We start from the raw sequence: 16,046 nt of genomic DNA, 5'->3' as shown, positions 1-16,046 counted from the left end.
TGTCATAGTCGTCACCTCTACGTGGTGGATGAACTGTTTCGATCCCGACGCAACGTAATTCATTAATAGAATGTTGTTCTATAAAGTGTCTCGCAACTGGCGAGGTGATTTCTTGACGTCTAATAGTGGATTTATGTTCTCCAAGACGTACTTTCAATAAAAATAGTATTACAAGAACACTGTTACATATACATACATATACATTTAGTAGTGCAAGTTATACATTGCTTTATCTCATAGGTCCTAGAAGTCGGAGGGCATACAAGTGGTACAAGATCTACAGGGAAACATTTTATGAAGGCCTCTTTTCTCTCTCTGACCACATCTGATTTGACCAATATTTTTCATAGAACTCTTTATCGTTTATTGTTGAATAAAGGTGGATTCTGGAAATCAGAATTTAAAGAGGAGTCTCATGACAATACACTTGATGCCATTACCGCTATCATTGAAAGTAAGTATATCGTTTACAGAAAACGGTTTCTTCTGTTTTTGTTGGGATTTATTAAGTAACTGGCTTCTGTTCAAGCTTTTAACTTGGTTTTGAGCTTTATCAAGCCAGGTATCGGGGTATGCTCTCGAGCGAAAACGCTCACGGAGAGAATTTGATTGTCTGTCATATTCTTCCTCTGTGTCACCGATGCGACGCAGTCTATGAAGTTGACTGGTAAACCTCTTTTTAGGGGAAGAGGGCGATAACTATCAACTGTCAATATTATATTTTTATCTGTACGTTTTCTGTAAACTGTAGTACTTAGAGATTGTCCCTTTTTTGTAACAAGTACATCTAAGAAATGTAATGTTATTTTACATAGTGAAGGAAATTGATTGTACTCTAGAGTTAATGTAAGTAATACATTATTTTTATTTAATTTCAGAACCCGTCCAGATCATAAAGCATACGACCCTGTTGAGGAATAGGCACTACATTTGACATTTTAGTCATTTAGCAGACGCTCTTATCCAGAGCGACTTACAGTAGTGAATACATTTCATTTCACGCATTTTTTATTTTTTTTTGTACTGGCCTCCCGTGGGAATCGAACCCACAACCCTGGTGTTGCACACACCGTGCGGTTGTTGCAAACACCATGCTCTACCAACTGAGCCACAGGGAAGCTAAACTGCCCAAACTGCTCACCCATAAAATGTGTAGAGTGAGGCGAGCTATGTTGGGTGAGGGTAATGTAGGCTGCTATGTAGCTCAAGTGGTTTGAAGTAATCTGGTCAGCAGGTGTGTGTACATTCTTGTTATTATGTTGTAGGTGTGCTTTGATGGTCTGATACAGCAGTATAGTATATCAGATGGTGTGCAGAAAAATATTAATCAAATGAATAACTGTCTCATCCAGTATTAAATGACATAGACATCTGTCCCACTAGATTACTCTGATTAGACCCCTGATCGCCCTTTCTACCACCCCCGGCTTGGCATTACTCTGAATGTGGAGAGAGCTTTTCACTGATGGTGCTGTTACGGAACATGACTCCTCTGTGAGAAAGCATGAATCAACATCAGCCAAGTAAGCAGAAGGCTTCGAAATGGGCTATCGGTGTTCAAGTGTTCTATTATTCGTGTCCAGTTGGAAAGGGGTGGTGCGTTTCACATCAGCACTATTACGGTAGGGGTATAGGGATATTACAGTACCTACGGAAGGCAAGTTGTGCGCTACGGTTCAGTTTCCCCTCTACAGCTGTCGCTGTCATCATGCAGGTGGAATCTGCGTTTCGACGCGTGGCTTGTAGGGTTTAGGTCCAGCTCTCTGTTGTGTATTTCATGCATAGGCCTACACTAGCCTAATCTAGAAAGGACTATTCCGTATTGAGAAGCAAAACCACTCGTTTGGACTCGAGGGAAATGTAGACTATTCTTTCATAGGCTTCTGCGACAGTTTTTTTTTTCTGAGGAAGATTCACATTATATGAATGCACCTCCACGGAGAGCCAGTGGACTTCATCGCGATAACCCTTCAGTGCGAATTTAACATAATACAGACCAGTGACTGTGTATTTATTTCAGCTGATGAGCGCATCATCTCAATAGACTGTAACAGTGCATTAACTTCACAGCATCGACGGTGTTTGCAATGGTATTAGCTATTTTCTACATCCATGACCTCAACAGGACCATAGTATAATAGTGTTTCTCAATGTTCTGCCTGTTGATAAAACTAAAAGGACCTAGTGCATTATTTAACCTATTATCTCTCTGGCGCACCGATTGGAGAGGAGTTGCGTAGGATGCCAGACATTGCAATTAGAGGTTGCTGTTATTGCAGTTTGACAGACAAGGATATCCAAGAATCACAGAGGACGTAGTGTGCTTTGGGCTTGACAAAGAACGGAAGAGTATGGATGAGGGCACAGCTGCCAACGAGTCTATTCCAGATTTAAAAGATTTGGAGGTGAAAATCGGATGGAAGACACCTGAGGGTTTGCTCAAGTGCATGCGGGAAGAGGCGTCCACCCACCGCGATGTCAAGTTGAATTCACTGGAGACCAAAGATCGAGACATCACGGGCAGGAAGAGTCTGGATGAGAAGATTCGAAAATTAAAAGTTGATATGGTAAGGTCTTAATTGGGGCAGTGACTTTTGTTGGCCTTCCCATTAGTTATTCACATTGTATTTTATTTTGTTAGAAAGATTATGAGCAGTCGTACAATATTTGCTCTGCTTTTGACATTTAATGTTATAAAGATTCCCTAATAACTCAGAATGATGTTGGTGGTCAGTAAGCCTACAGGGAACAGGATATGTATTTAATGTTGATCCTAGTCCTATATCCTCTTCCTGAATATAAGGCATCCACCCAATCAATAATTCAGCTGCTCTTCACCATGATAACAGCGGCAGGTGGCTGAGGTTGCTAAAGATTCATTATTGTCAACAGGTCATAATTGGTGTTTTCAGAGACTAATAATTAGCCTAGGGATGGATTACTATTGTTTTATATAATGCGAAAGAACTGGTAGGCTATTTCATTTACAATCTAACTGTTCATTTATCCTATTAAACCAAGTTTATTGCAGGCCAGCCATCTTTCATTGATAGGCGACATTCCGAGCTTATCATAACAGACGTCATCATACTTCTCCCCTTGGTGCAAAAACAGGACTTCAGCAGAGAAGCTCCGGGTGTGTGTTGTTTTTCCCCTGTGCACAGATGTCTTGCATTCCTATGGCAAAGACAGGCGCTTGCGGCAGCTGTGTTGGTGACGGCGCAATGTATGTCGTATTGGAATGATTGTACACAAACAGCACATTGTGGATGTGCGTGTCCTTCTAGAAACCGAAACAAGTCTCATTTGGCGCATTTGTTTGGTTTGAAAATAGCGACCCACAGGTTTTGTTTGTAGGCCTACCACTGCTGCACTTCCCTGCGGTGTCGTTCTGTCATCTGTACTCTGACTTGCCAGACAATAACCACAGACTACCCCAAAGACTCTGGCAAAGAAACCTGCATAAAATTACATATGGTGTTGTAGGATACAGTATGTAGTCCATGTTGCCCATAACAACTCAATATATTATGTTAATCCAAACTTTCTTGCTTTGCCAGTAGAATTTAGTCGATAGCCTATACCCAGAGGGAATACCACTACCAGCCATTTGGGTGATGATGTTCTACAGTGCTGACATTGTGTACCACTAGTGAGTGGTTTGAACAAACTAAACAGCAAAGGTTTTAAGGTTAGGGGACATCAAGAGGGTCATAAATCTTTGTGCGGCCAGTGTCACATAACGACCCCATGATTTGCTTGCAGCCATCCCCATTCATCAGCCCTGCTGAGCCAGAGGATGCAGAGAGAGCCCTGGTCAAAAGTAGTGCACTATGTAGGGAGTAGGGTACCATTTGGGACGAATACAGAGGCTCCAGTGATTAAGAGCTACCTCATAGTCAGAGTGATCTTCCCACTGCCAGACAGCATACATAGTGCTGCTATGTGTTGGGCCCATATCTCATCTCTCTGAGTGGTGCTGGGTAGCAGGAGAACAGAGGGATACTGAACTTTGCACTCTCATCACTATTCTGCTTTCACAAAATAGGCTACACACATGCACGCACACCCTCACAAGGACACATGCGCGTACACACACCACTGGTGTAACACAGTTTCTCTGGGCCCCCGCAAGGTCGAATCTCCCCCCCCCCCCCCTAAAAAAACAAAAACAAACATCTAATGCGTCAGCCAGACAGCCACTCACAAAGTATAGACTACCGGTCGCAGTCCATGTTGTTGAAATTGCAACATGTCTATGCTGCTGCCTATCAAATCAATGATGCCAGGGCATGTAGTCTATAGCTTTGCTTTAGCTAATGGATATATTTTTATTGGTAGGCCTATTTGGGTATCCATTTCTCATGTTAAGCCTAACATTTCACTAACCTATACACAGTGTTGCCTGGCTGGCGGCAATAATGTAATTACTTGTTCAGTAATTAAAGTTGGATATTCAAACATTGCAGATAGTAAAAGAAAAATGTAGATGCAAACACATACTAATCAGCTACCAATAGATGTTTTTAGACTATACAACTGTCCTGTATAGCCTACCTGAACCTGCATGACATGAGCCATCCTCGCAATCTGCACTGAGTATATCCCCCCTCTCCTTTGCCATCAGAACGGCCTAAATTCGTCGGGCCATGGACTTTACAAGGTGTTGAAAGCTATCCACAGGGATGCTGGCCCATGTTGACCAATGCGTCTCAATTGTGGGTTTCCTTTGGGTGATGGACCATTCTTCATTCTTGAGCGTGAACTCAGCAGCATTGTACATCTTGACACAAACCGATGCGCCTGGCACTATACCCCGTTCAAAGGCACTTAAATGGTTTGTCTTGCCCATTCACCCTCTGAATGGCACACACATACACAATTCATGTCTCAATTGTCCCAAGGCTTAAAAATCATTCTTTAACCTGTCTCCTCCCATTCATCTACACTGATTGGAGTGGACATCAATAAGGGATCATCCCTTTCACTTGGATTCAACTGGTCAGTCTATGTCATGGAAAGACCCTCCAAGAACTGTTGTCCACTAAAGATGAAATAAAATTGTATTAGTAACATGCGCGGAATACAACAGGTGTAGATCTCACAGTGAAATGCTTACTTACGAGCCCCACACCAACAATTTTGTTTAAAAAAATACAGATAAGAATAATAAACAAAAGTAACAAGTAATTAAAGAGCAGCAGTAAAATAACAATAGCGAGACTATATACATGGGGGTACTGGTACAGAGTCAATGTGTGGGGGCACCGGTTAGTTGAGGTAATATGTACATGTAGGTAGAGTTATTAAAGTGACTATGCATAGATGATAACAACAGAGAGTAGCAGCTGTGTAAAAGAAGGGGGGGGCAATGCAAATAGTCTGGGTACCCATTTGATTAGGTGTTCAGGAGTCTTATGGCTTGGGGGTAGAAGCTGTTTAGAAGCCTCTTGGACCTAGACTTGGCGCTCCGGTACCGCTTGCCATGCGGTAGGGGAGAGAACAGTCTATGACTAGGGTGGCTGTAGTCTTTGACAATTTTTAGGGCCTTCCTCTGACACCGCCTCGTATAGAGGTCTTGGATTAGAGGTCGACCGATTATGATTTTTCAACGCCGATGCCGATTATTGGAGGACCAAAAAAAGCCGATACCGATTAATCGGCCGATTATTATTTTTATTTTTGTAATAATGACAATTACAACAATACTGAATTAACACTTATTTTAAGTTAATATAATACATCAATAAAATCAATTTAGCCTCAAATAAATAATGAAACATGTTCAATTTGGTTTAAATAATGCAAAACAAAGTGTTGGAGAAGAAAGTAAAAGTGCAATATGTGCCATGTAAGAAAGCTAATGTTTAAGTGCCTTGCTCAGAACATGGGAACATATGAAAGCTAGTGGTTCCTTTTAACATGAGTCTTCAATATTCCCAGGTAAGAAGTTTTAGGTTGTAGTTATTATAGGAATTATAGGACTATTTCTCTCTATACGATTTGTATTTCATTTACATTTACATTTACATTTAAGTCATTTAGCAGACGCTCTTATCCAGAGCGACTTACAAATTGGTGCATTCACCTTATGATATCCAGTGGAACAACCACTTTACAATAGTGCATCTAAATCTTTTAGGGGGGGGGGGGGGGGGGTAGAAGGATTGCTTTATCCTATCCTAGGTATTCCTTAAAGAGGTGGGGTTTCAGGTGTCTCCAGAAGGTGGTGATTGACTCCGTTGTCCTGGTGTCGTGAGGGAGCTTGTTCCACCATAGGGGTGCCAGAGCAGCGAACAGTTTTGACTGGGCTGAGCGGGAACTGTGCTTCCTCAGAGGTAGGGGGGCCAGCAGGCCAGAGGTGGATGAGCGCAGTGCCCTCGTTTGGGTGTAGGGACTGATCAGAGCCTGAAGGTACGGAGGTGCCGTTCCCCTCACGGCTCCGTAGGCAAGCACCATGGTCTTGTAGCGGATGCGAGCTTCAACTGGAAGCCAGTGGAGAGAGCGGAGGAGCGGGGTGACGTGAGAGAACTTGGGAAGGTTAAACACCAGACGGGCTGCGGCATTCTGGATGAGTTGTAGGGGTTTAATGGCACAGGCAGGGAGCCCAGCCAACAGCAAGTTGCAGTAATCCAGACGGGAGATGACAAGTGCCTGGATTAGGACCTGCGCCGCTTCCTGTGTGAGGCAGGGTCGTACTCTGCGAATGTTGTAGAGCATGAACCTACAGGATCGGGTCACCGCCTTGATGTTAGTGGAGAACGACAGGGTGTTGTCCAGGGTCACGCCAAGGTTCTTAGCACTCTGGGAGGAGGACACAATGGAGTTGTCAACCGTGATGGCGAGATCATGGAACGGGCAGTCCTTCCCCAGGAGGAAAAGCAGCTCCGTCTTGCCGAGGTTCAGCTTGAGGTGGTGATCCGTCATCCACACTGATATGTCTGCCAGACATGCAGAGATGCGATTCGCCACCTGGTTATCAGAAGGGGGGAAGGAGAAGATTAATTGTGTGTCGTCTGCATAGCAATGATAGGAGAGACCATGTGAGGATATGACAGAGCCAAGTGACTTGGTGTATAGCGAGAATAGGAGAGGGCCTAGAACAGAGCCCTGGGGGACACCAGTGGTGAGAGCACGTGGTGCGGAGACAGATTCTCGCCACGCCACCTGGTAGGAGCGACCTGTCAGGTAGGACGCAATCCAAGTGTGGGCCGCGCCGGATATGCCCAACTCGGAGAGAGTGGAGAGGAGGATCTGGTGGTTCACAGTATCAAAGGCAGCAGATAGGTCTAAAAGGATGAGAGCAGAGGAGAGAGAGTTAGCTTTAGCAGTGCGGAGAGCCTCCGTGACACAGAGAAGAGCAGTCTCAGTTGAATGACCAGTCTTGAAACCTGACTGATTTGGATCAAGAAGGTCATTCTGAGAGAGATAGCAAGAGAGCTGGCCAAGGACGGCACTCTCAAGAGTTTTGGAGAGAAAAGAAAGAAGGGATACTGGTCTGTAGTTGTTGACATCGGAGGGATCGAGTGTAGGTTTTTTGAGAAGGGGTGCAACTCTCGCTCTCTTGAGGACGGAAGGGACGTATCCAGTGGTCAAGGATGAGTTGATGAACGAGGTGAGATAAGGGAGAAGGTCTCCGGAAATGGTCTGGAGGAGAGAGGAGGGGATAGGGTCAAGCGGGCAGGTTGTTGGGCGGCCGGCCGTCACAAGTTGCAAGATTTCATCTGGAGAGAGAGGGGAAAAAGAGGTCAAAGCATAGGACAGGGCAATGTGAGCAGGACCAGTGGTAGAAAGTGGACCAGCGGTGTCGTTTGACTTAACAAACGAGGAGCGGATGTTGTCAACCTTCTTTTCAAAATGGTTGACGAAGTCATCCGCAGAGAGGGAGGAGGGGGGGGGAGGAGGATTCATGAGGGAGGAGAAGGTGGCAAAGAGCTTCCTAGGGTTAGAGGCAGATGCTTGGAATTTAGAGTGGTAGAAAGTGGCTTTAGCAGCAGAAACAGAAGAGGAAAATGTAGAGAGGAGTGAGTGAAAGGATGCCAGGTCCGCAGGGAGGCGAGTTTTCCTCCATTTCCGCTCGGCTGCCCGGAGCCCTGTTCTGTGAGCTCGCAATGAGTCGTCGAGCCACGGAGCAGGAGGGGAGGACCGAGCCGGCCTGGAGGATAGGGGACATAGAGAGTCAAAGGATGCAGAAAGGGAGGAGAGGAGGGTTGAGGAGGCAGAATCAGGAGATAGGTTGGAGAAGGTTTGAGCAGAGGGAAGAGATGATAGGATGGAAGAGGAGAGAGTAGCGGGAGAGAGAGAGCTCTCTCCCACTTTAGTATTGCCAGTGTAACAGTACAACTTCCGTCCCTCTCCTCGCTCCTACCTGGGCTCAAACCAGGAACACATCGACAACAGCCACCCTCGAAGCAGCGTTACCCATGCAGAGGAAGGGAAACAACTACTCCAAGTCTCAGAGCGAGTGGCGTTTGAAACGCTATTAGCGTGCACCCGGCTAACTAGCTAGCCATTTCACATTGGTTACACCAGCCTAATCTTGGGAGTTGATAGGCTTGAAGGGGTGGAACGTTCCAACAGGAATCTGTTCCAAAAAACGTAAAGTAAAAGGTTGCCAACCAACAACGCATACAAAGTAGCAACCCATACAAACCTAGCTAACTAGCCGCCAAATAGGCATGAACTCACCACGTAGCTTATTTTTAACGTTTGTCCATAGGCAAACAGACATGTGAGGACAGACATTTTTCAGAATAAACGTGATGAGTGAAAAACGCAATGAAATAGACCACTCCCTACCCGGTATCTTATTCTGCCGCTATACAACTTTGTATGCGTTGTTTTTTGGAAACCTTGTTATTTACGAAGTTTTTGGAATAGATTCCTGTTGGAACGTTCCACAAATTATACCCACCCAGGTTGAAGTCATAAACAGTGCAATGCTTGAAGCACAGCGAAGGGCTGTTTGAATGAATGAGCCTGCTGCTGCCTACCACCACTCAGTCAGACTGCTCTATCAAATCATAGACTTATTTATAATATAATAAACACACAGAAATACGAGCCTTAGGTCATTAATATGGTCGAATCCGGAAACTATAATCTCGAAAACAAACGTTTTTTTCTTTCAGTGACATACGGAACCGTTCCGTATTTTATCTAACGGGTGACTAAGTCTAAATATTCCTGTTAGGCATTGATGTTTATGGTTAGGTACATTGGTGCAACGACAGTACTTTTTTCGCAAATGCGCTTGTTAAATCAACACCCGTTTGTCGAAGTAGGCTGTGATTCAATGAAAATTAACAGGCACAGCATCGATTATATGCAACGCAGGACACGTTAGATAAACTAGTAATATCATCAACCATGTGTAGTTAACAAGTGATTATGTTAAGATTGATAGTTTTTTATAAGTCTAATGCTAGCTAGCAACTTACCTTTGCTTCTTACTGCCCTCGCATAACAGGTAGTCAGCCTGTTAATCCTTGTGGAGTGCAATGTAAGGCAGGTGGTTAGAGCGTTGGACTGGTAACCGAAGGTTGCAAACACGAATCCCCCCTGAACAAGGCAGTTAACCCCCGTTTCTAGGCCGTCATTGTAAATAAGAATGTGTTCTTAATCTGACTTGCCTAGTTAAATAAAGGTGTAAAAATAATAATAATAATAATAAAAAATAAATAAATCGGCTAATCGGTGGCCAAAAATACCGATTGTTATGAAAACTTGAAATCGGCCCTAATTAATCGGCCATTCCGATTAATCGGTCGACCTCTATCTTGGATGGCAGGAAACTTGGCCCCAGTGATGTACTGGGCCGTTCGCTCTACCCTCTGTATTGCCTTGCGGTCGGAGGCCGAGCAGTTGCCATACCAGGCAGTGAGGCAACCAGTCAGGATGCTCTCGATGTTGCAGCTGTAGAACCTTTTTGAGGATCTGAGGACACATGCCAAATCTTTTCAGTCTCCTGACGGAGAATAGGTTTGTCGTGCCCTATTCACGACTGTCTTGGTGTGCTTGAACCATGTTAGTTTGTTGGTGATGTGGACACCAAGGAACTTGAAGCTTTCAACCTGCTCCACTGCAGCCCCATCGATGAGAATGGGGGCGTGCTCGGTCCTCTTTTTCCTGTAGTCCACAATCATCTCCTTTGTCTTGATCACGTTGAGGGAGAGGTTTTTGTCCTGGCACCACATGGCCAGGTTTCTGACCTCCTCCCTATAGGCTGTCTCGTCGTTGTTGGTGATCAGGCCTACCACCGTTGTGTCGTCTGCAAACTTAATGATGATGTTGGAGTTGTGCCTGGCCGTGCAGTCATGAGTGAACAGGGAGTACAGGAGGGGACTGAGCACACACCCCTGAGGGGCCCCTGTGTTGAGGATCAGAGTGGCGGATGTGTTGTTACCTACAATTAACACCTGGGGGCGGCCCGTCAGGAAGTCCAGGATCCAGTTGCAGAGGGAGGTGTTTAGTTCCAGGGTCCTTAGCTTATCGATGAGCTTTGAGGACACTATGGTGTTGAACACTGAGCTGTAGTCAATTAATAGCATTCTCACGTAGGGGTTCCTTTTGTCCAGGTGGGAAAGGGCAGTTTGGAGTGCAATAGAGATTGCATCATCTGTGGATCTGTTGGGGCGGTATGCAAATTGGAGTGGGTCTAGGGTTTCTGTGATAATGGTGTTGATGTGAGCCATGACCAGCCTTTCGAAGCACTTCATGGCTACAGACGGTAGTCGTTTAGGCAGGTTACTTTAGTGTTCTTGGGCACAGGCACTATGGTGATCTGCTTGAAACATGTTGGTATTACAGACTCGGACAGGGAGAGGTTGAAAATGTCAGTGAAGACACTTGCCAGTTGATCAGCGCATGCTCACAGTACACGTCCTGGTAATCCGTCTCGCCCTGCGGCCTTGTGAGTGTTAACCTATTTGAAGGTCTTACTCACATCGGCTGCGGAGAGTGTGATCACATGGTCTTCCAGAACATCTGGTGCTCTCTTGCATGTTTCAGTGTTATTTGTATCGAAGCGAGCATAGCAGTAGTTTAGCTCGTCTGGTAGGCTCCTATCACTGGGCAGCTCTCGGCTGTGCTTCCCTTTGTAGTCTGTAATGGTTTGCAAGCCCTGCCACATCCGACGAGCGTCAGAGCCGGTGTAGTACGATTCGATCTTAGTCCTGTATTGATGCTCTGCCTGTTTGATTGTTCGGAGGGCATAGCGAGATTTCTTATAAGCTTCTGGGTTAGAGTCCCGCTCCTTGAAAGGTGCAGCTCTAGCCTTTTGCTCAATTGCGGATGTTGCCTGTAATCCATGGCTTCTAGTTGGGGTATGTACATATGGTTACTGTGGGGATGACATCATCGATGCACTCATTGATGAAGCCAATGACTGATTTGTGGTGTACTCCTCAATGCCATGGGAGGAATCCCGGAACATATTCCAGTCTGTGCTAGCAAAACAGTCCTGTAGCTTAGCATCTGCTTCATCTGATCACGTATTTTATAGATCTAGTCACTGGTGCTTCCAGCTTTAATTTTTGCTTGTAAACAGGAATTAGGAGGATAGAATTATGGTCAGATTTGCCAAATGGAGGGCGAGCGAGAGCTTTGTATGAGTCTCTGTGTGTCGGTACCGTGTCAATGTGCGGGGGTACAGGTTAGTGGAGGTAATTTGTACATGTAGGTAGGGGTAAAGTGACTATGCATAGATAATAAACAGCAAGTAGCAGCTGTGTAAAAACAAAGGGGGGGTGTCAATGTAAAAATCAATGACAGGCGCATGGCCCCCAGAGCTCTAGGGCCCCCCGCATTGAGGCACCTTCTAACTAGCAGAGGTGTCCTTTGTCGCCACTTCTCACCTTTGCTCCTGCCCGCTACTCACTCACTCACTCACTCACTCACTCACTCACTCACTCACTCACTCACTCACTCACTCACTCACTCACTCACTCACTCACTCACTCACTCACTCATAGGGCTTCTTTGTTGCTTTTTCCCCATCTGGCCTATTTAAAGTTTCATGCATCTGGCCTGTTTCAAGCTTAATGCATCTGGCCTGTTTCAAGCTTCATGCATCTGGCCTGTTTCAAGCTTCATGCATCTGGCCTGTTTCAAGCTTAATGCATCTGGCCTGTTTCAAGCTTCATGCATCTGGCCTGTTTCAAGCTTCATGCATCTGGCCTGTTTCAAGCTTAATGCATCTGGCCTGTTTCAAGCTTAATGCATCTGGCCTGTTTCAAGCTTCATGCATCTGGCCTGTTTCAAGCTTAATGCATCTGGCCTGTTTCAAGCTTCATGCATCTGGCCTGTTTCAAGCTTCATGCATCTGGCCTGTTTCAAGCTTCATGCATCTGGCCTGTTTCAAGCTTCATGCATCTGGCCTGTTTCAAGCTTAATGCATCTGGCCTGTTTCAAGCTTAATGCATCTGGCCTGTTTCAAGCTTCATGCATCTGGCCTGTTTCAAGCTTAATGCATCTGGCCTGTTTCAAGCTTCATGCATCTGGCCTGTTTCAAGCTTCATGCATCTGGCCTGTTTCAAGCTTCATGCATCTGGCCTGTTTCAAGCTTCATGCATCTGGCCTGTTTCAAATTTCATGTATCTGGCCTGTGTATCATTGATCCAGACACAAATGGTTTTGTTGGGACAGACTTTGACACACTGCAAGGTGTAGACAGGCAGAGACACAGATCATACTCAGTCTGGTCTTAGTCGGCTCAGTGTCATGCTGGCTGAATACTGTCTGACTACTTTCCCTCCAGAAGTCCCTAGCTGCTGTCAAATCTCAGACATTTCTTCACGGGTCTCAACAGCTTTACTGAATTAGTGGGGCGGCAGGTAGCCTAGTGGTTAGAGTGATGGACTAGTAACGTAAAGGTTGCAAGATCGAATCCCCAACGTAAAAATCTGTCGTTCTGAGCAAGGCAGTTAATCCACTGTTCATAGGCCGTCATTGAAAATAAGAATTTGTTCTTAACTGACTTGCCTAGTTAAATAAAGGTAGAAAGAAAAAGGATGCTCTGTCCTCAAAGACATGCTGCCACCTTCCTGTCATGGACTAAGACACACAGACGAGCCTCGTTTTATCAGACATCTACATAGCTGCCTGTTTGGCTTCTATTATCAGTCTGGAGCTCAACTGTAATAAAATAAAAACACTTTTTTAGACTCTTATGTCCACATATAGGCTACAGTCTGCCACCTGTATCTATGTGTGTGTCCTATAAAAAGGAAAAGTCCTAAGAATGTGAATGCCGCACAGTGTTGTTGGAGCCCAGTGCATGACTCACCCCCTACCTCTCCCTGACTGCTGCTGTGCTGCACAGATGGAAGTCACAGGGGAGAGACATGTGCAGGCAGATAGAACAGGACAGGAGGGTTGTGTAAAAGAAAAGAATGAGATAGAGAGATGGCGGGAAGACAGACAAACAGAAGAAGCCAGAGTATGGAGTGTTTAGATGTAAGAGAGTCAGTATACTGTATATTGAGTGGGTGCAAGTCTGTGGAGACTGACTAGTACTTTTCCATGAATCTTTGGGACAAAGAGAGAGGGAGAGAAAGTGACAGAAAGAGTGGAAGGGAGTATGCAAACAGATGGAACAGTGGGAGGGCTGTGGAGAGAGGTCACCCTTCTGCTGTCTCTGAAAGGGATCTTACTAGATGGGGAGAAAGAGAGGGGGAGAGAGAGGAGGGAGAGATGGGGAGATGGAGGATGCTCAGGGATGTGTTCACTTAACTCTGTTTGCAGAAGGCAGACAATAGATGGGGAAGGTGAAAGATAACAGACAAGAGAGACAACCGTGTGTGTGTGTGTGTGTGTGGGGGGGGGGGGGGTCTGTTTCGTCCCTGTTTCCAGTGTGATATTGTCAGACTGCTGTCAGCGTGGGAATCTGTCTTTTGTTCACTGGTGTGTAGGACAGCTATGTGTACATTCACACTAATCATAACACTGTGCACGTGTATGCGTGCACATGTATGCGTGGATCTGTGCATGCGTATAGGTTTCTGCATGGTGAAATGGCACATCAAGCCTGAAAATCATATTTTCCCCTTGAGTAGTATCAAGTGCTAGCCTGTTCATTTTGTGATGAAGGCTGAGGAGACTAGTGCTTAAGATGCTACACACACACACACACACACACACACACACACACACACACACACACACACACACACACAGAGAGAGTGCTGTATATACTGTGTGAGCTCAACTGAGCGTGGCATGGTGTATGCGATGCAAGCCGGAGAAAGGAAAATTAGCTCTCCAGAATCCTGTGGATTAGCCGGGAGCTGTCTGGCCTGGCGCCTCCACCGGGAAACCGGAATCCTTTTGACTGTGAAAATGGCTCTACCACCTTCAAGGCCCCCCCCCCCCCCCCACCACACACACACACTTTAGGACATGCAGACTGGCATTGGGACTGGCACATAAAACAAATGGCATGCAGACAACATGTAGATAGGCACACAAGCAAAAATGTAGCCTAGCCAGAGATTTGCAGAAAGATGGGTGTGTATCTTCTTTTCTGTCGTCTGTACCAATATGTAATTAAAAACAAAAAAATAACTATTTTAAGTGAGAAGTAGGCATTGGTCTGAAGCCAAAAAAGAAAGGAAATTCAAATGGGCACCACAAAGCCTATGCTCTACCAAGATTTTCCAGCACACAGCTTTGACCTACTACGGTCCCGTGTGGCTCAGTTGGTAGAGCATGGTGTTTGCATGGTGTTTGCAACGCCAGGGTTGTGGGTTCAATTCCCACGAGGGACCAGTACGGAGAAAAAAATGTATGAAATGTATGCATTCGCTATTGTAAGTTGCTCTGGATAAGAGCATTTGCTAAAATGACTTAAATGTAGTGTATGTAGCTACATTGGTCTGTTGTACTTCAACAATGTGTATGCAGGTTGCTTAGGATTCAAGCTTTCTCAAACAGCCTAATTCATACTCTTAGAGCAGGTGCTCCCACAATATTGTGATTTGTACCGCATTTGGTACCACGTTAAAGTATTGTATTCTTCACACACTAATCCCATTCCGTTACCTTTTCAAGCTTTTTTTTTAATTGTAGGAAAGCATGCTTTGCTTTTATACTTACAAGACCATAATGCTTGATTGAGTGAGCTGTTTTTTTCTTGTAGTAATATGGTGCTGCCTGTATTTCCTTAAACCTTTATTTTAGCAATACATGTCATTGAGAAGAACATATATTTCAGAATATCTTTTTGGTCAGTAAGTGCCCAACATAACAACAGGTGGTGGTGTGTTGGACACAGTCACTCATATATACAGTTGAAGTCGGAAGTTTACATACACTTAGGTTGGTGTCATTAAAACTCGTTTTTCAACCACTACACAAATTTCTTGTTAACAAACTATAGTTTTGGCATGTCGGTTAGGACATCTACTTTGTGCATGACACAAGTCATTTTTCCAACAACTGTTTACAGACAAGTGAAATAATCTATCATTCACTGTATCACAATTCCAGTGGGTCAGGAGTTTACATACACTAAGTTGACTGTGCCTTCAAACAGCTTGGAAAATTCCAGAAAATTATGTCAATGCTTTAGAAGCTTCTGATAGGCTAATTGACATAATTTGAGTCAGTTGGAGGTGTACCTGTGGATGTATTTCAAGGCCGACCTTAAAACTCAGTGCCTCTTTGCTTGACATCATGGGAAAATCAAAAGAAATCAGCCAAGACCTCAAAAAAAGTATGCAAGTATAAACACCATAGGTCCACGCAGCCGTCATACCGCTCAGGAAGGAGACGCGTTCTGTCTCCTAGAGATGAACGTAATTTGGTGCGAAAAGTGCAAATCAATCCCAGAACAACAGCAAAGGACCTTGTGAAGATGCTGGAGGAAACAGGTATAAAAGTTTCTATATCCACAGTAAAACGAGTCCTATATCGACATATCCTGAAAGGCCGCTCAGCAAGGAAGAAGCCACTGCTCCAAAACCGCCATAAAAAAGCCAGACTACGGTTTGCAACTGCACATGGGGACAAAGATTGTACTTTTTGGAGAAATGTCCTCTGGTCTGATA

General features: G+C 44.9%; 1 protein-coding gene across 1 annotated transcript in view; it reads left to right on the top strand.

Moving 5' to 3' along the window:
• The first annotated feature begins 1,463 nt into the window (after positions 1 to 1,463).
• Positions 1,464 to 16,046, top strand: part of LOC106560455 (uncharacterized) — a 47,790-nt gene continuing 33,207 nt past the window's right edge. The window contains exon 1 of the mRNA XM_014123378.3: positions 1,464 to 2,567. Coding sequence (XP_013978853.1) covers positions 2,352 to 2,567 — 216 coding nt within the window. The 5' untranslated portion in view covers positions 1,464 to 2,351. The remainder of the gene's footprint in view (positions 2,568 to 16,046) is intronic.

This window comes from Salmo salar, chromosome 10 (genome assembly GCF_965601325.2).
Source record: "Salmo salar chromosome 10, fSalSal1, whole genome shotgun sequence".
Taxonomy (NCBI): domain Eukaryota; kingdom Metazoa; phylum Chordata; class Actinopteri; order Salmoniformes; family Salmonidae; genus Salmo; species Salmo salar.
The sequence above is the reverse complement of the archived record's forward strand: the minus strand, read 5'-3'. Positions and strand labels throughout refer to the sequence as shown.